The sequence below is a fragment of the Populus trichocarpa genome, chromosome 15, assembly GCF_000002775.5.
Source record: "Populus trichocarpa isolate Nisqually-1 chromosome 15, P.trichocarpa_v4.1, whole genome shotgun sequence".
NCBI classification, from domain to species: domain Eukaryota; kingdom Viridiplantae; phylum Streptophyta; class Magnoliopsida; order Malpighiales; family Salicaceae; genus Populus; species Populus trichocarpa.
In genome coordinates this window covers 15085706-15108529 of record NC_037299.2, presented here as the reverse complement: position 1 = coordinate 15108529, position 22824 = coordinate 15085706, and the positions used below count along the sequence as shown (strand labels likewise).

The window sequence follows — 22824 nt, the reverse complement described above, 5'->3', positions numbered from 1 at the left end:
TGAATAAAAAATATTTGAGAACTGGGTTAAGACAATACAAATTTGAAGTTTGAGGATTGAATTATAATTTGGGAGTTAATTTGGTCAAAAATTAAAAGAATGGGATGTATGGAGACTTAATTGAACTTGAAATTGTTTAATTAGTGAAATTAGAGACTCAATTGTTAAATGTCAAAAGTTCAGAGGCCAAATTCAAAATAGTCATTTCGGGTGAAAACGATGTCGTTTTCAACGCACACTGTTCATCATCTCCTCACCCTGAAGACCGATTCAACATGAAGAAATGACACCAAAATCGGACCACGTCTCCTGTCTACGATCTTGTTTTCTAGATCGATTAATAATCATGCAAGAGCAGGACTGTCAACGGCTTCATTTACGGGCAGAAATGGCACCAAACTCGGACCACGTCTCCTGCCTATGATCCCATTTCTAGATCGATTAACAGTCCTGCAAGAGCAGGACTATTAACGACTTCACTCTCTCTGGCCTTATAAAAGGCCAGAGAAAGATGAGTAGGGGGGACCAAAAATGAAAGAATAGATAGAGAATATAGAGAGAGAGACCGGAGAGCAAAAAAGACAGGGAAGAACTAGAAAAGGGAATGAACCAAGGGACGAAGAGAAAACTGAGAGAACCCGGGGGGAAGGAAACATAGGTAGAAATCCAGGGGAGAGCAAGAAAAAAAAACAAGCAAAAAAAGAAGAACCACGCAGAATCAAAGACCACTAAGAACCGAAATCACCATCGTCTTCGTTCCTTCAACTCAAGAACTAGGGCGACAAAATATAAAACTAGAAGCAAAGGAGACGCAAACCAATAGAAAAACACCAGCGAACGAAAACGCAAAGATAAGAACCGGCATTGACCATCGTCTTCACAGTCAACCAAGTAAGTTTTTTTTTTTGTCTCTTCCCGCTTTGCCTCCTTCTTCATTTTAATTCACATTGGACTATTCAAGTGAATTTTAATTCACTGAACACTGTAGCAACAAGCAGTGAATTAGCGCACACGTGCTGCTTTGCCCAGCCCGGTCACTGGTTTGGGCAATGATCGGGCCAGGTCATCTGGGTCCAGCCTAGTCCTTACGGGCTGGCTTAGATCCAGTCCCAAAAAAAAATTCCAAAAAGAATCATGGATCCTTTTGAATTTATTTGTAGGTCCATCATATTTTTTTTAGTTATTTCACTGTATAATTAATCTATGATTTTTTACTGTGAAATGCAAATCTGGTGTATTATATGTTTTTTTCTTAGAGAAAAATAAACAAACAAAAATATGCATGCACTGATTTAAATTTATTTTATTGGTTTATTCACTAACGTTAGAGTCAGGAATATCATACGTTTTGTTTTTTTTGCTACGTAATATTTACCAACGCTGGAGTTGGAAGTATCTGTAATTGAATATTCACTGACGCTAGAGTTACGAATATTACAATCAAACTATCATAGCATAAACTAACAAACTTTTAGCAATTTAAGACAAAACCAGCAATGCAGCCTGCCTCAGGCAGGACATTTAAGGGATGATAATATCTTCCCCTTCACGTAACCAGTTTCGTATCATAGAATCTCTATTGATCAATTAGAGTTCTTAATGACCATAATATTATGTGACAACTCCTTAAACAAGACCTTTCTATATCAAAGAACAAGATGCTAGAATGTGTTCTTTTCAATGATTTTTTTAGGGCCGCCACGGTGTTCAATGCGAAAGAGTAGATTAATATTTTTATTTTTTTTTTAGTTTATTCTATATATAAGTTCTTTCTATTTAGGTTCAATTTAATATTTCATATTATTGTGATTATGCATATCAATAAAACCATTTTTTTTTTTGTATATTTTTTTTAATTGTTTAAGAATGTGGACAACAGGGAAAGCATGGAGAGAGTTGTATGCGCAATCGGGGGGTGGATAAGGATATTCTTCTTCTACTGAAACAGGCAAATGCAATTAATTGATTGCTCATCAATATTATCATAATGATTTCGTTTACTATATATAATACCAGAAATCATTAATCAATTATTCTGAAACAAGCAAGCTGTATCCACTATGGGCTTTAGTAAAACAAAGGAAAGCCCATTTAAACTCGTATGAAGCCTCTTTAAAAACTGCCCGGCCCATAGATACCGACGTCAAACAAAGTTGGGAGTCGTGGCATATCCATCTTCTGTTCTCCATCGCCACCTCCAGCTCCAGCTAAAGGAGGAAAAACCCTATTTCTTTCTCCTTTCTTTTTTCTGTTGAAATCTCAATCTCAGAGAAAGAGAGAGAAGGTAGGATAGGGTTTAGGGTGGTTTCTATGTCTATTACACCAATGAATCAATTACTTCAACAAAATCACTAAACCTTCATTCAATTCATCAGGTACTTACTTCTTTAACCCAAATTAACTCTTAATTGTCGGATTTTCCTCTTCATCCATTCATTGCAATGCTCCTATTTTTTATTTTTATTTTTTTTTGTATTTTTAAGCTCTGTTTCGATTTGAATAAACATTATTTATTCTCACTTAGAAAAATCTTTTCTTTTTTATAATAGGTTAAACCCTGATTTTATTATTATTATTAGTATTATTGAACCTCCTTGACTTGGCTTGGCCGCTTCTTGCCATTCGTTACTACTAGAGATTGTTTGTTTCTGTTGAGTGAACTATTCACATTGACTGTTGACTTGAATCTCAAAGTTCAATCCTTTAATTTCCCTGTTATTTTTTATGGTTTATTCTTCAGTAGCTTTTTTTTATTTCCATGGAGTCGCCGCCTGAACGTTCTAGTCGTAGTTATGCGAAACGGGATGCAGAAGATAGCTCAGATGTCAAGAGTGATAGGGGTGGGGATGATGACGAGTGGGATGGAAGTGATAAGAGGAAACACAGGTCAACCAAGTCTAGGAAGTCCACCTCTGGGGATGATGCTGAAGGATTTGATGGCAGTGGGAGAAGGAGAAGTTCTACTGGGGACAGGAGTGATTCTCGTAAGAGGGGCGGTGGCTGCAGCAGCGCTGTGTCTATCAAAGCAGGCAGTGATGAAGATGATTACGAGACAAGAAAAGACACGCGCTCCAAGCAATTGAAGAAAAAGCAAGATGAAAGTAGTTTGGAAAAGTTGAGCAGTTGGTATCAGGATGGAGAATTAGACAACAAGCAGGGTGGAGGAGACAAGTCTGTGAGTAAAGGCCATGTTCAGCCTGATGAAAGCGAGAGAAGAAAATTGACATCGAAGATCTCAAAGCATGAGGGTTCCCGTACTGCAATTAAAAGTAAAGAAGAAAGATCCTATGACGGAGAGAATGAGAAGGCACTAGATAGAGATACTAGATATTCAGAAAGGAAGGATAGCAGCCGAGAGAAAGGTCACAGTTCCGCTGAGGCAGGGAAAAACTCGAGGAGAAGGGGTGATGAATCTGACTCCAACAGGAAAGCTGAAGAAACTCTTTCTGAGAAGCCTGGTCCCAGAAGTGGAAAGGTGTCTGATTCCAAGTACGAGTCTAAAGAAAGAAGTGCCAGAAACGAACCCAGCGAGAGCAAAAGCAGAGGTTTGGATTCAAACAGTGAAAAGGGCGTCAAAACTAGCAACAGAGATGACAGAAGAGTCGAGGCAGAGAGGGAGAAGTATAAGAGTAAAGGCAGGTCAGAAACCGCTGAAGAGGATAATAGGGCTAGTCCTCTTACCCGTGAAGATAGATCAGGTCGGGAGACAATTGAGAAGCACCGAGAGCAGAGAACTCCCACCAGAAGAGATGTTGCTGAAAGCCATGAAAGGTCCTCCAATGCAGAAGAAGATGGTAACACTTGGACTAGAGATAAAGGTGCAAGAGAGGTAGGGCGCTCTAACAGGTCCAAGACTCCCGAGAGAGGCATTAGGCGTCATCAAGATTTGCAACAATCTGAAATAGAGTATGAAAGAAATGTTGACATGAGACGGAAGGATCAAGAAAAGGATGGCTACAGGGATGACAGATCAAAAGGCAGGGATGACAGCTGGAATGACAGGAATAGGGACAGGGAAAGTTCCAAAGAGAACTGGAAAAGAAGGCAATCCTCTGGGAATGATAGAGAGCCTAAAGACGGGGACATTGCTTATGATCGTAGCAAAGACTGGGAGCCAAGACATGGTCGTGAAAGGAATGACAATGAAAGACCTCATGGTCGAAGCAGGGGTGAAGCTGTGAAAACCTCATCGAATTTTGGCATTTCAAATGATAATTACGATGTGATAGAGGTCCCTCTTGATCATGGACGACCAGAGTCCAGATCCAACTTTGCTAGGAGGATTGAGGCCAATCAGCAATCTGATGGAAGATCAGCACCAAACACAGAAGAGTGGGCATATATGCAAGATGAAAGGGCAAGAAGGAATGACTCACCTTTTGTTGGAGACTCAAAGGAAAAGTACATGGATGATGATGCACCTATGCGAGATCCGAGTTCTTGGAGGGATGACATTGAGTACCATGGAGGGAAAGGAAGAGGCCAGAAAGGGGCCATGCCCAGTCACGGTGGTGGCGGTCAAAGTTCGAGCAGTGGTTCACAGCCTCCATATGGAAACCAGGATTCAGGCTCCTTTGGCAGAGGTCCTCTACAGGGATTAAAAGGGAGCAGAGTAGGGAGAGGAGGAAGGGTGAGGCCTGCTGGGAGAGATAATCAACAAGTTGGACTCCCATTGCCTTTAATGGGATCACCTTTTGGGCATCTTGGAATGCCACATCCAGGAGCACTTCAGCCACTTGCTCCTAGTATGTCACCTGCTCCAGGTCCTCCAATTAGTCCAGGTGTCTTCATTCCACCATTTTCTCCACCAGTTGTTTGGGCTGGCGCCCGAGGTGTGGAGATGAATATGCTAGGTGTCCCCCCTGTTCTCTCTGCTGTTCCTCCTGGGCCAGCAGCCCCAAGATTTTCCCCTAACATGGGAACTCCTCCATCAAACCCTGCTATCTTTTTTAATCAAGCAGGACCTGGAAGGGGAGTGCCTCCGAGCATATCTGGTCCTGGTTTTAATGCTTCTGGACCAGTAGGACGAGGAACACCACCAGATAAAAGTGCTGGGGGTTGGGTTCCTCCTAGAAATAATGGTCCTCCAGGCAAAGCCCCTTCAAGAGGAGAACAGAATGATTACTCGCAAAATTTTGTTGATACTGGTATGCGACCCCAGAACTTTATCAGAGAGCTGGAGCTGACCAGTGTTGTAGAGGATTACCCCAAGCTTAGGGAGCTTATACAGAAAAAGGATGAGATTGTGGCTAAATCTGCTTCTCCTCCCATGTACATGAAATGCGACCTGCATGAGTTTGAGCTGTCTCCAGAGTTCTTTGGAACCAAGTTTGATGTTATTTTGGTGGACCCTCCATGGGAGGAATATGTTCACCGAGCCCCTGGTGTTGCTGACCATATGGAGTATTGGACATATGAAGAAATACTAAATCTTAAGATTGAGGTATTCTGTTTCCACTCTTTTCATTGCAGTTGCCTTTCCATAGAAAATGAGTTGTATTTTCATATCCTCGATTAAGTATTAATTGCTCTACTTGCTAAAGAGTAATCACATGCCATTAAAGCACAGTTGGAGTGCAAAGGTTATTCATATTGGCATCCAGGGCCATCAGTTGCTAATGTACAAAGTGTAGATATGAGCTTCTTGTTCTTTTGTAATAGATGATATATTTCCTGTTTCTCTTGACTTATCTAAAGCTTTTTTTTTTCTCCATGTGATTACAGGCAATAGCTGATACACCTTCTTTTATCTTCCTCTGGGTGGGTGATGGTGTTGGTCTTGAGCAAGGCCGACAATGTTTAAAGAAGGTATTAATTAAGCCATTAGATTTAGAATCTGACAATATCTTACCCTTTTATTTTCTTCCGCCACTCATATATGCTCTGTACAATCAGTTGTAACTTCAGATCTATAATTTTACAGTAGCTTGGTTTTTTCTTTTTGGCTTCGCCCATATCATCTGCTGTAAAGTCATTCATATTTTATACTTTTTAAGTCAGTTTTTCAATACTGCAGTGGGGATTTCGGAGATGTGAGGATATTTGTTGGGTGAAGACCAACAAAAGCAATGCAACTCCAGGGCTGCGACATGATTCTCATACTTTGTTTCAGCATTCAAAGGTTGGTATTTGATTTTTCTTCTGCTTTGTAAAAGTGGGCAGCTTTCCCTGAGTTCGACACACAAGTGCATTTGTTTTTATCCTTGACTGTTTATTGCCTTGTCCTTGAAATGAAGGAACACTGCTTGATGGGCATAAGAGGAACAGTTCGCCGCAGCACAGATGGTCACATAATCCATGCTAACATCGATACTGATGTAATTATTGCTGAGGAACCTCCATACGGTCAGTATAATTCCTTGTTGGAATTCTTGGCTCTGGTTTGTCTTAGTCCATTTAAACTCATTTAAACTCATAACTTTCTTGTTTACTGCTATTTGTCTGTCTGTTATCACATTATAGTAAAGGCTTTAGTAATGCACGCATTCATTCCTCATTTTTTGTTCTTATTTCATTTGTAATAATACCTGACATAAATGACATTTACTATACTTCCTTCAATTGGAACTTTACAGGACTGTTGTAAATCATCACCTTGAACAGGTGGACACTGTGAGCCTTATTAGTGTTTTTTACGCTATTGGAATTGCAGGTTCAACTCAAAAGCCTGAAGACATGTATCGGATAATTGAGCATTTCTCTCTAGGCCGCAGAAGGCTTGAGCTCTTTGGTGAAGATCACAATATTCGGTCTGGGTGGCTGACTGTTGGTAAAGGATTATCTTCATCAAATTTTAATTCTGAGGTACAATATCTTTCAAACACATGATTACTTCTAATGCAACACTCATTTGCTCTTCACGTGGACTGTCTTAGTGAAGCTGACCAACAATCTAAGTTTTCACTTGTGCAATGGAATAGCAATTTTGAATATTATTACTTATCTGATACTTGTTTAATAAACATGAGCACTTTGTTCATGCTTGTCATTCTAGTTCTCTTGGTTTGCTAACCTAGATTTGGTAACTTTCAGGCATACATCAAGAATTTTTCTGACAAGGATGGTAAAGTTTGGCAAGGTGGGGGTGGAAGAAATCCTCCTGCCGAGGCACCTCATCTTGTTGTGACTACTCCTGATATAGAGGCTCTACGTCCCAAGTCACCAATGAAGAACCAGCAGCAGCAGCAGCAATCAGTATCTATTTCTCTGACAACAGCCAATTCCTCCAACAGAAGGCCCGCAGGAAATTATTCTCCCCAGAATCCAAGCACTTTCGGTTTAAATCAAGAGGCCACTAGCTCCAACCCTTCAACTCCAGCCCCTTGGGCATCATCACCAATGGAGGGCTATAGAGGACGAGAAGGCGGGAATATGCCTTCAGAGGACAAGGTTTTTGATGTGTATGGTTATAATGGGCAGGCAAATGCAGATTATCTAGATTTTGAATCTCACAGGCCTATGAATTTGTTGTAAAGAAACACTTGGGCATAAATTTGCCCTGTCTTGCGCCTGTATTTTTTCCCAGCTAATTCGCTAAAATATAAATGGAAAAGAAAGTATCCGGTTTTTTTTTTTTTTTTTAATATCCATCTCTGCAACAATAAAGGGGACAGGAATGGATGTCAAGTAATTGGAATAGTTCATAATAAATTGAGCTTTCAAGTCTTATAAACTTCACAAGAAGTCGTACAACAGTGTAATATTTCTAAGTATATTGGCCAAAAATAGGTTAAAAGGATGTTGTTGCAGATAGAAGAGCTTCTGTGAGGATGCCGCAATAATTTAATACTTTTCCACCAATTTATTCTCTTGTGCAGAGTTGAGCAGCATAATACAGGAGCGAATGTTCTTGAATCGATTTGCCGCGGGTTCTGATTTGCAATTGCATTCCATGCTCTACTATAGAAGTGAGACCGCATTTTTGAGAAAGGCATAACGCGGATCAACTTGTGGAGCATCAGATCAAAGGGAATCTTTTGTTTGATAGCATGCCCATCTAGCTTTGAAGAGGCCGAGTGCCCCTCCATCACTTGAGATTGTCAATGGCCTATGGAGTCTCTCTCTTTAAAAGAAACATCACATCGTTGCAGAACAACGTGACCTGATTCTTTCCCAAAGCTTGAGTAACACCAAAAAAAATAAAAAAACATATTTTACAACAGATTCCAGAAATCCTAGACTTGTCAATTGTCATAAAGGTCCTCTTTATATAGAATTTCTAAAGGCTACTAATCTCTTGCGGTTTCACTCTGCCACCCACAAAAGAAAAGGTATAGAGTTCCATTGCCCTCTTTCGCGGACACCTGATTAATATTTGTGCTTTGGTAGTCTCCTGTCCGACTTCAAATAATGGACAGCTGTAGCAGTTCTTCTCCATTGTGTTTCCTATGAGTTTTGTGCTTCATTTTCCAGCTTTTCTGGAGGAGGCATTGCTTTGGTAGTCTCTGATGCCAGTTCATACACGAGATGTTAAGACATTTAGAGAGTGGGAAAGATAGACAGAGGAGACGAGAACAGATTTATTGGGAAGAATGTCTAACCTTGTGGCTGAGGCTGAGCTTGAGGTTCCAACTGACTTTCTGCTGGAGGGGGTGGCTGCCCCTGTTGTTTGGCAGCGGATGCTTTTAGCTGCTCTTCTGTGATTTTCAAGTACTCTTCACTGGTATACGACTTGTTTGGGGATGGAGCACCATCTAATTTTTTATCAACAAAAAACAATGTTTCATCAATTGTTAAGTGAAGCCACCGTTACTTGCTATAGGAAAACAGAACCCACAATATCTTGTAGTGAATTTAAATTTATTCAATCATGAAAATAACCACAACTTGAGTTGATTAAAAGCAACATCTAAAGCTATTCAGACCAGACTCACAAAGCAACCATGGTTATTCCCATCAAATAAAGTGCATAGTCAGCTTTGGAGCACAGTTGTTAGACCCAATCCGGGAATTGACTTGAAAATGAGCCTAGGTCACTGGGTCAACCCAATAGGTCAATGACGTACTACATTAAAAATAATTTACCACGATGAATTAGAACATGCCTCAATTTCAACACGATTTTTAATTAATCCAAAAAACAAATAACAATTTAAAAACTTATAAGTTCAAATTAACAAACATAATTTAAATATGCAAAATACAAATCAAATTTAAAGTCTCAAATATCTAAATGACAACAACCACAATCCATAATTCAAAAAACACACGTTCCTTCACTTTTGGATATAAATTAGTTGAATAAACATATCAAGTTCTAGGGTATCAGGAGGAAAAATTTTTTGGCTTATAGTTCAACCAGCCAGATTTGAAATAGGTTTGGCCGAGTTACCCGGATCACCAAAAACCTAGTTGAATCAAATAGGTTTTGCCGGGTCAAAAGTCTTGACCGATTCAACTAGCAACCTAGCTCGGGTTAGGCTCTGGTCCAGGGATTTTTAGGTCAACCCACAGGGCCAAGACAGTTTTTGAAGGAAGGTTTTAAATGATCACTTATTTTGACGCGAGACATGGATTCTTAAACCTCAGGCAATTACAAGGTTTCAGCTGCTGGTTCAGGGAAATATGTTTGCTTCTACTCTTCAAAAAAAGATTGAAATGTTCAAATATGATTGATAAACTCTAAGAAGAAAACTGTCAAATCCCATGAAAACTGTTATGGAGGCGTGTCATTTGATAATTTGATTGAAAATATTGATCTAGTTTATAACTTTCTATTTTGAAAAATCCTTCATTTTTAGTTTATAGCAATTAGCAACTGTCAGTGAACATACCGACTTTCATAAGATTTTACATATGCTAAAATAATAGCATCTGTAACAGCTAACTACCACCAACAACTCATGCTCTAAAGACTCTAGCTAAGAGATCCAAAAGTTCAGTGATGAATAAGCTTCCAGTAAATGTCAATTTACTAATTAACAGACAACTATGAATCACAAGAAATCAAATATCACCATCTGATACCATTAATGCTATTGCAGGAAAATAGAAACTATTACTGAAAGAAGATCGCTCACTAGGGTCAGCCACAGTTGTAGAAATATTGGTGCTGCCAGCTGATGAAGGGGTTGAGGCAGTGTTTGTTATCTTGGAGTTATATGTGTTTTGTGTTTGATTTGAAATTTCATCAAGCCCAATCTCTCGCTCAAGGGTGCTCTTGAATTCCCTTGACACCTCCTACATTAAATATAAATGGTTGAATCAATTATATAGAATTACACAAATAATTGGCCGAAACAATTCCGTTGGACATAAGGTTTTAAGGACCAACCTGGAGTTCTTTAATTGTGGGTTGAAATGCACGCAAAGTTTTCCCTAGATTGCGTGCAACCTGCATTTAGACAATTCAATGGAGACATCACAAGTATTTTTTTTTTTCAGACAACAGGAAAATTAATAAAACATGCACTCTGATACTTAGTATTTAATTGCTACAGAGACACAAAAGGCAATAGAGAGTCGTCAAGATGCCCGGAAAGGGTTCTAAATTCAGTTCTTAATGTTGCACTAAACAATCTACAAATTTATGGCAAATAAAAAAGCGTAGGTTTTCCTAATTTTATTGCCTTTATATGCAAATTGCATAGAGCTCAAAAACGTAGGTAACTAATAATCTAACAACCCTAGTCTCCTAGAATTGTTAAAACAGTATGGTAAGCACAATTTATTCATATGCAAAAATGAATTAACAAAAGAAACAAAATGATGCGTATCTCGTGTTGCATTAACCCTTTTAGCATTACCAGACTATTTGCTACATAAAATATTTAGAAAGGGCAAAGCACCACTTAAGTGATTCAACAAACCTCAGCAAGACCTTTGGGGCCAAAAACTAGCAAAGCCACCACACCAATAACCAGAGCCTCAGGAGCTCCAACACCAAACAATGATGCATGAATCACCTTGCCCTTACACCTTCGTTTCCTCTCTGTATCACCACCACATTTCATCAAGAATCAAGACAAGAAAACAAGTAAGCAAGACCAAATGAACCCATTTGAAACCTAAATGAACCAGACCCAGATAAAAAAAAAAGACAATACCTTTACGAATAAATCTTGGAGGAGTTGAAATATCCAGATGCTTTAAACCACTCCATTGAGAGAAAGGACCAAGACCCGGTAGAGCAATCGATGTAGAGAGACCAAATTGAGGTGCTTTATGGTAAGGAATGAAGGAAGAGGAGGGGAGAGGGTAAAGAGCTGATTTTGTGCTTGTTGAAGTCGAACATAAGGGTGCTGAGTTCGAAATTAGGGATGCCATTACCATGAGGAGTTTTTATGGGATTCTTTTAAAGAGGGTTTTAGTCATATGTGCATTATCTATCCTGAATGGAAGGAAACTGTGACTGTAGATAGTCTATTCTTCCTAGTTCTTACGTTCCACAATCACCAGGCTTTCCTTTTGACATTTGCTGTTAGAAATTGCGTTTCTGCCTGGATTTTAAAAGGGCGTCGAGTAAAAAAATAATAATATATTAATAATACTCTTTTTAGTGCTGATATTAAAAATAAAAAGAATCAAATCTAATTTTCTTGTGGTGGCTACTGGCTAGGCCGGTTTGCGTCCAAGTCCGGGCCCACCATTGGGAATCTAGAGCTAGCCCAAAAGCCCATGATTTCATTGTCCAAATCTTGGGTTTCACCTGCAGTTCTTTGGAAACGTTTTGGGTTGCGACCCAAAATCGAAAGAGTGTTTTGGACCTGGTCTCTCACCCTTACCCTTAGTTTTAAATTATTTTTTTATATAATAATATAAAAAAATATATTACTTTTAACTAAAAAATATTTTTAAAAATAACATCTCCATCCTGCTAACTGTGGATGGTATTTGTCAGGTATTTGTGATTTTTTAAAGCAGGCCAGCAAAGATTTCCACACCCTTTTTTTTACCCTTCACGCAGTCGATTTCAGAACTGATTTTTCCTAAAACGACAGCTCCTGCTCCTCCTCCTCCTCCGCCACCAACAACCAAGATGCCAACTGGAGAGCTCCGCTACCCATCGCCGCCACCAGTAAATTCCACCACCACGGTGGACGTCGAGGCGGGCTTGGTGTGGGCCCAGATAAAAGCAGAAGCGAGGCGGGACGCGGAGTCAGAGCCAGCTTTGGCCAGCTACCTGTATTCGACAATCCTGTCTCACTCGTCTTTGGAGAGGTCGCTCGCCTTTCATTTAGGGAACAAGCTCTGCTCTTCAACGCTTCTCTCAACTCTCTTGTACGATCTCTTCCTCAACACTTTCACTTCAGACCCTTGTCTTCGCGCCGCTGCTGTTGCTGATCTTCGCGCAGCACGTGTTCGTGACCCTGCTTGCGTTTCTTTCTCTCACTGCCTCCTCAATTACAAAGGTTTCTTGGCTTGCCAGGTAAAAAATTATCCTAACTATTCTTGATAATCATACTGTTTTACATTTATTTTTAATTGATTTTCTCGTTTTATGATTTTGTCAGGCTCATCGAGTTGCTCACAAGTTGTGGACTCAGTCTCGTAGGCCATTGGCGTTGGCTTTACACTCTCGAGTCTCTGATGTTTTTGCCGTTGATATACACCCAGCAGCAAAGATTGGCAAAGGTATACTTTTTGATCATGCAACTGGGGTGGTCATTGGTGAAACAGCAGTGGTTGGGAACAATGTCTCCATTTTGCATCATGTTACGCTTGGAGGAACAGGGAAAGCCTCTGGGGATCGCCACCCCAAAATCGGTGACGGAGTGTTGATTGGAGCTGGTGCCACCATTTTGGGGAATGTAAAGATTGGGGAAGGAGCAAAGATCGGAGCAGGTTCAGTAGTGCTAATTGATGTGCCCCCTCGAACCACTGCAGTTGGAAATCCTGCAAGGTTAGTGGGAGGAAAGGAAAAACCAGCTAAGCATGAGGAATGCCCTGGAGAATCCATGGATCATACTTCATTTATCTCTGACTGGTCAGATTATATTATTTGATTGGTTTTGTTCTATACTTGTCTCTTGTTTATGACATTTGCTACTTTATAAATAATGCTCCTTATCCGGTTGGTTTTGATATGTTGATGTTCAGCGTGATATGCCTCCTTGTCTGTAGTTGTGCGTGTTTGTATTGGACAACGAACTATAATGAAGAACCTTGTCAATTTTTTTTATTTTTTATCTTTTGAGCTCTTCCATCATTTTGCGTGGTTTTAGATTATCTATGATATATCCAGATTCAGTAACAACTAGTTGCGGGGCTCATTTTGTAACCATTTTATTCTTAAGTAACTATAGAACTGCAGTAACTATTGAACTGCAGTACCAACTAGTCAAAGGGATTGAAGAGGCACTCTATTCTTATAGAGTTCGCGATGGATTGAGGAAAGAGGTTTCGGTGCTGCTTTGTAAGGTTATTGAGTTGCCTGAGGTGTATATTGGTGCTAACAGATGGCATTCCATTCCTAACAAGAGGTTTCTTCTGTGACCATGAAGATTTACAAGGAGAAATTTTTGAGGTAAGACGGAAAGCGTTTCCGACAGTATTTGGAAGATGCGAGAGCCGGGAAAGCTAAGATTGTGGCAGGTGTATTGCTTCCACATGAGATCATTCATTCTTTGAATGATTATGATGGTGGAGAAGTGGCAGAGCTGTGGTGGACGAGGATGGTTGATGATTTATTGCAGAGAGTGAGGTTGAGAAACTGTTTGGCTGTTTGTGATGTGTCTGGTAGCATGTTTGGGACTCCAACGGAGGTTTGTGTGGCACTTGGTGTGTTGGTATCAGAGTTGAGTGAAGAGCCATGGTAGGGTAAGCTTATTAGGAGAATATAATTAATTTCTTTCCATGTGCTCTTGAAGGGAACATGTTTTTCTTTTGCAGGTTTAATGAAGATCACTAATCCTCGCCGAGCCCTCTTTTTAATTGATATGCCATATCTGAATTCAAAATGTCTTGAATTAAGGGCATATTCTTTGCAATTCAGCAAGACATCCCGTATATTGGCATGGTGTTCGCAAATTGCAATCCAGAAAGACTTCTGATACTGTAAAGAAAGAAAAAGAACATTCGATTGATCGAATTGACTCAAATAGAAATCCGTGGGCCAAAAAGAGTGGCAGTCCCAGCATTAATTGAAGAAACATATATAGAATCGGATCATTGCCCCCACGCACTCCAGAATTGAATCACTGATAGTGTTTGTGATGCAGTCTGTGATCTTCCTTGTGCAGGGGTCTTGCTGCTTGGCATTTCTTGTGTACGAAAGTCGAAATCTTCTGCGGAGCTGTTTCTGTACATGGGTGTCATTGCCACGCATGCTTGCACCTTGTCTATTATTATTGCAAATGAGCTTTCGTTCCCAGCAATAGTTTTGATTAATACTAATAAACTATTTCTCAAAATTGTCGAATTCATTAAATTAACTCTCTTAAGAAGTCTCCTTCTTTCCTTTGAAAATGAAAGGCGAGGCAAACTCGACACTCAGCTGGCACCCCCTCGCATGGACCGTCCCCGGACTCAAACTCCCCTGATCATGGAGGTGTAACTCTAATAAACAAAGACTCAATAATGGTGGCTCTAATTACGTATCGTGGCCATTCAATACATATAAGGGTCCCGAGTCATCTGCATACAAACTTCATCACATGATCACTTGACAATAATTATATATATAAAAAAAACATGTATCGCTAAAAAGAGCCAAGATGAGATAAACATTAAACAACGGCAGATGACAGAAAATATTTTTTAACTGGTCCAGAAAGAAATGAGAATGGACAGGAAACGTTTCCATGACGTGTTACCGGGTGGGTGAGAATTGTTTGGACTTTTCCCGTTATCTGGTTGGATTGCCCGCGCAGGGAAAATGAAGAACGCAAGCAGGATCTAGATTTATTAAAAGGCAATGAATCCGGTGGTTAAGCAATAATATCTTAAATTAAAAATATTTGTCATCCAATGATTCCATGACAAAGAAGCGCTTAATAAATTAAAAAGAGTTGGATATAGCAGTGCTAGCAAAAGTCAAATCGAAAATACTATTAAAGACTGCAAACAATATCCAGCGGATGAATGACGACATGATCGTCGTCCATAGCTACATGTCCTGTAACTGAAAAATCAATCATCAAGCAACTAAAATAAAAAAAAGCTTGAGCAAGAAAATTAAAAGCTTTGTATTTCTTTGAAAAGATCTTAAAGGTAAAAGATTTTAATGTATATCATCACAAAACAAATATAATTAATTCTATGGCATATAAAAAGAACTGAAAATGAAATTAAATCATCGATGACACAAAACGTATTAAAAACATTAAAAAAAAAACTCAAGGGACTGTTCCAATCCACAGTCCCATGAGTATGCAATAGCCAACCCAGCTATGGTTTTCCAAGCAAACCATGGCATGAATTTTATTTTTTTAAAAAAAATCCATGAACAGTGTTTTTACTGCATTATTGAGCTTTTTTGTTAATGCATTGTCCTCTTGACACGTTGCCATGTCGTGTTACCGGGTGTCTCTCTCAAGAAACCAATTCTCTTGCCAGACAGCTAGCTAATGTGTGATTCGCTGATCCGTTTCACTTCTCTTCGTTTACTGATAAAAAGCCTTCCATAAAACAAACCCTGTCCACCCCATTACCAAAAAGTAGTTTTTTAACGCATAGATCATGCTGCTGGAATAGTAACTCCATTCACTGCAGATTATTAGCATTCCCTTTTTGTTCAGGTGAGATAATGTTTCTTTCCTTGCTTTTAACATCATGATGTTTGTTTTCTGTTTCATTTTTTATATAAAAAGTTTCTGGATTCAGCTTTGTTAATTGGAATGGTTTGAGCAACTGTCCAAGTTTGCTGGGTCATGTACCAGTACACTGACATTATCGTTTGTTCTAAACATGAAGAATGATTCTGTTTTGGTTTACATTTTTGTCATTCAATTCCTATGTGCACCCAGACTCTTGTTCTATTGCGTACTATGTTGTTTGAGATCCAACTTCGATCAATCTTCAATGACATAGACTTTAATTGGATATTTCTTTAGACCCTTTTTGAGTTCTGTAATTTTGCTTTCAGCGCTGGATCTTCAAGCTTTAATAGAATCCTCCTGGTTTTCACTTCTGGCGCTTCGTTTTTGGCAAGAAAATGGTGTGCTATCAAATGGATTTTCTTGAATTATAACATTTTAAGCCTTTGGAGATTGAGAAAAGATTAGGAATTGAATCTCATCGAAACTGCAAACATGGCTATGGCTCCTACAGTGAAAGTAGTTCTAGGCTTAATTGCTTTTGCAATTTTCTGGGTACTGGCAGTTTTCCCTTCTATCCCTTTTCTACCAGTTGGAAGAACTGCAGGTTCCCTCCTGGGAGCTATGCTGATGGTTGTGTTTCGAGTCCTAACCCCAGATCAAGCATTTGCTGCAATTGATCTGCCAATCCTTGGTCTTCTCTTTGGGACAATGGTTGTCAGTGTTTATCTTGAGAGAGCAGATATGTTCAAATACTTAGGTAAGTTGCTCTCCTGGAAAAGCAAGGGAGCCAAGGACCTGCTTTGTCGAATTTCTGTGATTTCTGCCATTTCAAGTGCTCTTTTCACTAACGACACCTCTTGTGTGGTTTTGACTGAATTTATATTGAAAATTACAAGGCAACATAATCTCCCACCTCATCCTTTCCTACTTGCCCTTGCCTCAAGTGCAAATATTGGGTCTTCTGCCACTCCAATTGGCAATCCTCAAAACCTGGTTATAGCTGTTCAGAGTAAGATTGCTTTTGGGAGTTTTGTTTTCGGAATTCTACCGGCTATGCTCGTGGGAGTTGTTGTGAATATTCTGATCCTTATGTGCATGTACTGGAAGTTGTTATCTTCTGCTCAGAAGGATGAAGAAGATGCAACTGCAGAGGTTGTTGCAGATGGCGATGTCATTTCTCATCGTTTTTCACCTGCCACCATGTCACATCTTACATCTTTAAATTCTCTAGAATGGAATTCTAGACTAGAATCAGTGAACATGCAAAGTTCTCCCAATATGAGTGGTCAAGTAAACCATGCTGAGACTCTTAGAAACCGAATAAATTCAACTGAGAACGAAATCCACAGTGACTCTTCTAGTGTATACGAGTCTGCAAGAAATTCGAGTGCATCAAAAGAGATAACAAATGATGCTTCTTCCCAGAAAAGAGACGAAACTGTCTCTTCAAGGAGGATAGAGTCAATGGATAGATCGAGAGATTTATCATCAATGCAGTTTTCATCAGGAGACTTTGCCACAAAATGGAAAAGGATGCTGTGGAAATCATGTGTTTACCTTGTTACCATAGGCATGTTGATTGCATTTTTTTTGGGTCTGAATATGTCATGGACTGCACTTACTGCTGCTCTTGCTCTTGTGGTTCTTGATTTCAAGGATGCTCAACCATGCTTTGAGAAGGTGAATTCTACTATCATTGTGCTCTTTTTTCTCCATGTTATTAATGGATTTGTTCACGTTGATGTCTTGAAGAGCCTGTAGTAATCCAAGTTGGTTCGTCTTTGACCAGGTCTCGTATTCCCTTTTAATTTTCTTTTGTGGAATGTTTATCACGGTTGATGGCCTTAACAAAACTGGAATTCCAAGTGCTCTGTGGGACTTCATGGAGCCTTATGCACGCATAGATCATACTGCTGGAATAGTAATTCTTGCCCTTGTCATACTTGTGCTGTCAAATTTTGCTTCAAATGTACCAACTGGTATGTTGATGTTCCTGCCACTTGAAACTCTGGTTTTTTAATTTGAACCAAAGAATTCTGCTTCTTGGTTAGCTGTTTGAAACTTTTTTTGGTAGCTCTTTTGTTGGATGAGTAATATACTTAGCTGCAATTCCTTCCAACTAAGAGGACCTTTTTCAACATTTTTGTGCATTTAATAGTGAACTGACTTTTGTATGACGCATTATGGTAGCTAGGTTCTATAACAAATAGAAAAACAAACCTTAAACTGGGATACTAATTATTTCAATGCTGAGCGGCCCTCAATCTAGCATAGTGGTGCCAAATACCATTGGAGACACCTCCAATAAGCAGCTAAATGCATCTTGTTTTCAAAAGATTAGCTCGTCTAACAAAAGTTCCTATGGAATCTCTATTAGTAAGTTGGAAAGAATAAGGCCTCAAGATGTGGTGGAACACTGGAATTGTTTAAGAGCACGAAATGGTCAATAATGACCCTTTGAAACTGCATTTCTTTTCCTAATGAGTCTTGTGAGATTTGCCAATGCTTAAGTTTGTATTTGCAACATTGTTGGCTTTTCTGTATATTGACCGGTTCTACTTCATGCATAATGCAATACCTGCATTTGTAGAGTGATTAGCAAGATGGTCCCTCACAAGGCTAAAACAAAATTTTCTTTTGGCAAGTTTTGAAAATTTGCTAAAATAATATTTTTAGTTGCAGCATTTTAACAAACCAATTTGGAGTAGCTTTATAGTTGCTTATCATTGAACCTGTTTATATTGTTAGTTCTCTTGCTTGGAGGACGGGTAGCAGCCTCAGCAGCTGCAATTTCAGCTGCTGATGAGAAGAAGGCCTGGCTCATCTTAGCTTGGGTGAGCACAGTATCTGGGAACCTTTCACTATTGGGATCAGCTGCCAACTTGATAGTCTGTGAGCAAGCTCATCGCGCCCCACACTTTGGTTACAGCTTATCTTTTTGGAAGCACCTTAAATTCGGAGTTCCATCTACTATTATTATTACTGCCATTGGTTTAATACTTATTAGATGATACTTGTGTTTTTAAGCTAGAACAGTCCATATTTCATTTACAGTTACTTGTGTTTTTAAGCTAGAACAGTCCATATTTCATTTACAGTTTTTTGGCTCAAAAGATAATAGACCCCGGGTGTATCAAATTGGGTGTTCTTGAGAAATGTGGATCCGTATTTCTTTCATTTAACATGTATCAGCTCAAAGCCATGAATTGTTTTTCCCTTTTTGGGGGGGAATTTTTTAATCACGGTCCAGTTCAGACAGCACATAGAGAAGAAGAAAATTTGGGATTTGGATTTGACAACCATTTATGGCCCTAACTTTGCTGCTTCTTGAACAGTTGTCTGCGGACGCATCACTGAAAATATAATTCACTGAAATATAATTAAGTAGCCCAAAATTTCAGTTGTTTTATTATTTAGACTAAAAATATAAATATTATTAAAAAAAAGGTTGGAAAAATAATTTTCTTGCAGAGATCGGCCCTGCCTGCCCCCTATCTCATTATCTCCGCCACCCCGCATCAGCATACCTGACCATTTATTGAACGGACATTTTAGCAATATGAAAATCATATTGCATTTTATAAATTCTAGTTTGCACTGAAAATGACAATCTGGCTGGTAGAGTACGCATATAGCTCTTCATTTTTTTCCTGTGCAGTCCACTTGTTTCCATTGATCCTATCCCAGTCTCAGGAACCTAATAATCTCACAAATATCATATCTACTGTTGGATGGAAATAACTTGTAACTACCAGTGCTTCTCCTACTTTGACAGATAGTTATATTTGTGACCTAAATGATTAGGCTCAAGCCTACTGGCTACACTACAAGTAAAGCTATTATCCATCCATTTATTAGACACAACTTTATGTAATAAGTAGTGAATGTTTTATTCACTTGGACTTTCATGTTATGCTGGCTACAGTTCTGTTTGACTCAAAAGTGCTATTTAGATTTTAGGTCCCCTGCTTTCCTATCAAAATACAGAAGACTTCACCAAAATGTCACTGGGAGTACTGGCATTTTTCAGAAAAGCAGCTGACTCTTGTTTTGATATGTTAAGGTGTCATCTTTCATTTTATGAGTAAAATTTTTTTGTTGATTGGAAATGCTATATATTCCTTGATGGATATTGTTTGATCGAGGCACTGACCAATTCGGAATGTCATCGAGTTCTTATTATTAGAGGATGGTTGTTCTTGTTACTTCAACAGGAAATAATTTTCTGTCATCTTCTAATAGTTCTTATTATGTGAACTCCTGTTGATTGGCTGGTCTTCTTCTATTTTGAATGCCAATATCAAGGTTTCTAAGTTGCAAAGTAGATGGCAATGGCTCCTTCAGTGAAACTGGTTGGAGGCACGTTTGCCTTAGCAATATTCTGGGTGCTGGCAGTTTTCCCTGCTGTACCATTGCTGTCAATTGGGAGGACTGCAGGGTCTGTTCTAGGGGCTATACTCATGGTTATTTTCCAAGTCCTGTCTCCTTTTCAAACATATGCTTCCATTGATCTTCCAATTCTTGGTCTTCTCTTTGGAACTATGGTTGTGAGTGTTTTATCTTGAAAGAGCAGATGCATTTATGTACTTAGGCAAATTGCAATCATGGAAGAGACAGCAAAGGATTTAATTTGTAGAGTCTGCTTATTATCTGCCATTTCAAGTGCATTCTTCACTAATGACACTTCTTGTATGGTCTTGACTGAATTTGTACTCAATTTCAAAAAAAAAAAATCTCCTACCTCAACCTTTGTTGGTTGCTCTTGCCTCAAGTTCAAATATTGGGTCATCAGCTACTCCAATTGGCAACCCTCAAAACCTGGTTTACAGATTTCTTCCTGGCCTTTCCTCGTTGAAACTTCCCCTGCAGCTCTCGTAGGAGTTTTAGCCATTGCTATACTTACCCTATGTATGTACTGGAAAAAACTATCTTCACATTATAGGGATGAAGAATATGCAGATGGGGAAATTGTTGCTGATGATGACGTGAGTTTCTACAGGTTTTCGCCAGGCACAATGTCACATTTCACATGCTCAAGCTTTCAAGAAAGAAGCTCCAGGTTGGATATGCAAGACTTGCCTTTCATTCATGGGAATTCGGCTTTTTTTGACATGTTGAGACACTGATCTGGTGCTAGTGAGAGTGAGAGTGACATGTTCAGGGTCCCCAGTGTTATGTTAGAGTCTGCAGGAAACTTAAGTGCATGTTAATTGCCTTGATTATGGAAAATCATATTGTGGAAATCTTGTGTGTACCTAGTAACGTAACTACTGCTGGAATGTTAATTGCCTTGATTATGGGAATGAATATGTCATGGACTGCAGTTGCTCTAAAGGTTCTTGATTTCAATGATGCTCAGCCATGCCTAGAGAAGGCATGACACCGAACTGGCAAGCTACTTCTGTTGTTGACTACCTGCTTTTCTCTGTTAGTTAATGGAAATTGAACATTTTCCATGGCGATTCTTCTCACATATGTCCAGAAGTCGTATTCTCTTTTGATTTTCTTTTGAGGGAGGTTTATGACAATTGAAGGCTTTAACAAAACTGGAATTCCAAGCTCTTTGTGGGAATTCATGGAGCCCTTTGCACAAATTAACCATGCTAGTGGGATAGCAGTCCTTGCGGTTGTCATCCTTATCCTCTCAAATATGGTATCAAATGTATCAACTGGTATGTTGATACTTCTTTTCCTCCAGGCCCTAGTTTATCTGTTGAATGATATTGGCAATTTGGCATAGACCAAAATTCTGCTGATCAATGGAACTTCATACATAATGCATTACGTTATCCATTTATGGGGCATTGTTACAGTTATGACTGAAACAGATACGCACACAAGATGTTTATAGTAACTATGCTGATTATCTCAGTTCTCTTACTGGGGGCACAGATGGCATGACTTCTTCACACACTATCATTGGCTGCTTGTATTTCACCGGATTACGTGAAGAAGTCATGGCTGATTTTAGCATGGGTGAGCCGAGGGTGATCCAGTGGGCCATGCAGAAGATTTTGGGCATCGACTCTCTTGGGACTCTACCTAGGCCAAGGGTGATCCAGTGGAGATTTCAAGGACTTTTGGAGTTGGTATTTGGAAGCTGGGTGCCACGAATTCATGATGTCTCTGTGTGTGAAAAAAACAAACAAATAGAAATAAATGTAAAAGTAGAAGCTTTGTTTTGCACAGCACTTATTAAATCCTATGCTGAAAACCTAAAAAATTATACAGTACGATTGTAGTTGTAAAGACTAAAAACCTAAAAAGTAACCAGACAAATGTCGGTGTGCCCAGTGATTTTACAAAGTGTGTGTTAAATTTAATATTATGTCATTATAAATATATATTTATTATTAATAAATACTTAATTTATCTTTAATATTCATATAAAGTTAGATTAATAAATTTAAAGTAAAAATAAAATTCATGTAACAAAAATACTCTACAAAAAAAATTATAAAGTTGTTATAATTATGAGATTTCTATTATATCAAAGCATTGTTCCTATAATATTAATGGTCAATGCTCTCTTAAATACTATATTCATTAGAGTCGTGGAGATTGGTACATATTATGTTATCTTTTTTATGAAAGATAGCAGTTGTTCTCATAAGTTAAGGTATAAGGGATATGTAGAACCAATATGTAGGTGTTTATCATAAGACATGTATACTGAACTGGCTCGCACGAGAATTTCATATGAAAATATCACTTATGCCTATGGAAAGGTTCATATGACAGTTATATAGGTGATCTTTAGACTTGATATCACTAAGTTATCTTGTATAAAGAATGTTATGCTTTGATCATATTACATGTTATCTTAATCGAGGTAATGAAATGACAGACATTGAATATAGCATGAACTATATGAAGGTACTTGAGTGATTAAAAGAGGATTCATCACCCTAGGTGAATTAGAAAAAATATTTCATCTGTTCTCAAATAGTATTGACTGAGAAATCATTAGCCAATGTGGAATTAGATTTGAAAAGGATTTCAAATCTTATTCAAACGATCAATGATTATTATGCAGAGAACAAACATGTTTTAACTAGTAGACATCCTCGATGTTTATTGATGAAAGGATCTTGATTACACTGAGAAATCGGTCACTAAAAGGTTA

General features: G+C 38.8%; 4 protein-coding genes and 1 pseudogene across 6 annotated transcripts; 4 read left to right on the top strand and 1 right to left on the bottom strand.

Annotated features, from left to right (window-relative positions):
- The first annotated feature begins 2147 nt into the window (after positions 1-2147).
- Positions 2148-7578, top strand: LOC7454525 (N6-adenosine-methyltransferase non-catalytic subunit MTB). 2 transcript variants are annotated; one of them, XM_002322451.4, is made up of 7 exons: positions 2148-2375; positions 2744-5443; positions 5725-5808; positions 6017-6121; positions 6237-6345; positions 6653-6804; positions 7033-7578. In XM_002322451.4, exons 2-7 carry the CDS (start codon positions 2759-2761, stop codon positions 7471-7473), a joined length of 3576 nt encoding a protein of 1191 aa, XP_002322487.2. In that variant the 5' UTR covers positions 2148-2375; positions 2744-2758; the 3' UTR covers positions 7474-7578. The 2 variants fall into 2 exon arrangements, with proteins under 2 accessions (XP_002322487.2, XP_024442329.1); XM_024586561.2 differs by having other exon boundaries at positions 2741-5443.
- Positions 7579-8063: 485 nt separating this feature from the next.
- Positions 8064-11437, bottom strand: LOC7474062 (sec-independent protein translocase protein TATB, chloroplastic). Of its 2 annotated transcripts, none has more exons than XM_024586563.2 (6): positions 11046-11437; positions 10809-10930; positions 10274-10333; positions 10002-10179; positions 8541-8693; positions 8064-8444 (listed from the first exon to the last, which is right to left on the bottom strand). In XM_024586563.2, the coding sequence occupies exons 1-6, from the start codon at positions 11269-11271 to the stop codon at positions 8386-8388; spliced, it is 798 nt and encodes a 265-aa protein (XP_024442331.2). In that variant the 5' UTR covers positions 11272-11437; the 3' UTR covers positions 8064-8385. The 2 variants fall into 2 exon arrangements, with proteins under 2 accessions (XP_024442331.2, XP_002321929.2); XM_002321893.4 differs by having other exon boundaries at positions 10020-10179; positions 11046-11435.
- Positions 11438-11811: 374 nt separating this feature from the next.
- LOC18105896 (serine acetyltransferase 5) lies at positions 11812-13120 on the top strand. Its single transcript, XM_024586562.2, has 2 exons — positions 11812-12367; positions 12453-13120. The coding sequence occupies exons 1-2, from the start codon at positions 11978-11980 to the stop codon at positions 12942-12944; spliced, it is 882 nt and encodes a 293-aa protein (XP_024442330.1). The 5' UTR covers positions 11812-11977; the 3' UTR covers positions 12945-13120.
- Positions 13121-15394: 2274 nt separating this feature from the next.
- On the top strand, positions 15395-18875 carry LOC7474059 (silicon efflux transporter LSI2). The gene is made up of 4 exons (XM_002322448.4): positions 15395-15677; positions 16025-17378; positions 17488-17677; positions 18447-18875. Exons 2-4 carry the CDS (start codon positions 16191-16193, stop codon positions 18707-18709), a joined length of 1641 nt encoding a protein of 546 aa, XP_002322484.2. The 5' UTR covers positions 15395-15677; positions 16025-16190; the 3' UTR covers positions 18710-18875.
- A 365-nt stretch (positions 18876-19240) lies between these two features.
- On the top strand, positions 19241-21599 carry LOC7474058 (silicon efflux transporter LSI3-like; annotated as a pseudogene).
- Positions 21600-22824: the final 1225 nt, after the last annotated feature.

What these genes read in the sequence shown, in the direction of transcription:
- LOC7454525 (XM_002322451.4), top strand. Translation starts at nt 2,759, where the DNA reads ATGGAGTCGCCGCCTGAACGTTCTAGTCGTAGTTATGCGAAACGGGAT. An exon ending in TGCTGAGGAACCTCCATACG is followed by an intron (nt 6,346 to 6,652) that starts GTCAGTATAATT and finishes TTGGAATTGCAG; the next exon opens with GTTCAACTCAAAAGCCTGAA. An exon ending in CATCAAATTTTAATTCTGAG is followed by an intron (nt 6,805 to 7,032) that starts GTACAATATCTT and finishes GGTAACTTTCAG; the next exon opens with GCATACATCAAGAATTTTTC.
- LOC18105896 (XM_024586562.2), top strand. Translation starts at nt 11,978, where the DNA reads ATGCCAACTGGAGAGCTCCGCTACCCATCGCCGCCACCAGTAAATTCC. An exon ending in AAGGTTTCTTGGCTTGCCAG is followed by an intron (nt 12,368 to 12,452) that starts GTAAAAAATTAT and finishes TGATTTTGTCAG; the next exon opens with GCTCATCGAGTTGCTCACAA.
- LOC7474059 (XM_002322448.4), top strand. Translation starts at nt 16,191, where the DNA reads ATGGCTATGGCTCCTACAGTGAAAGTAGTTCTAGGCTTAATTGCTTTT. An exon ending in CTCAACCATGCTTTGAGAAG is followed by an intron (nt 17,379 to 17,487) that starts GTGAATTCTACT and finishes GTCTTTGACCAG; the next exon opens with GTCTCGTATTCCCTTTTAAT. An exon ending in TGCTTCAAATGTACCAACTG is followed by an intron (nt 17,678 to 18,446) that starts GTATGTTGATGT and finishes TTATATTGTTAG; the next exon opens with TTCTCTTGCTTGGAGGACGG.
- LOC7474062 (XM_024586563.2), bottom strand. Translation starts at nt 11,271, where the DNA reads ATGGTAATGGCATCCCTAATTTCGAACTCAGCACCCTTATGTTCGACT. An exon ending in TCCAAGATTTATTCGTAAAG is followed by an intron (nt 10,931 to 11,045) that starts GTATTGTCTTTT and finishes GTGGTGATACAG; the next exon opens with AGAGGAAACGAAGGTGTAAG. An exon ending in AGCTCAGCCTCAGCCACAAG is followed by an intron (nt 8,445 to 8,540) that starts GTTAGACATTCT and finishes AACTGGCATCAG; the next exon opens with AGACTACCAAAGCAATGCCT.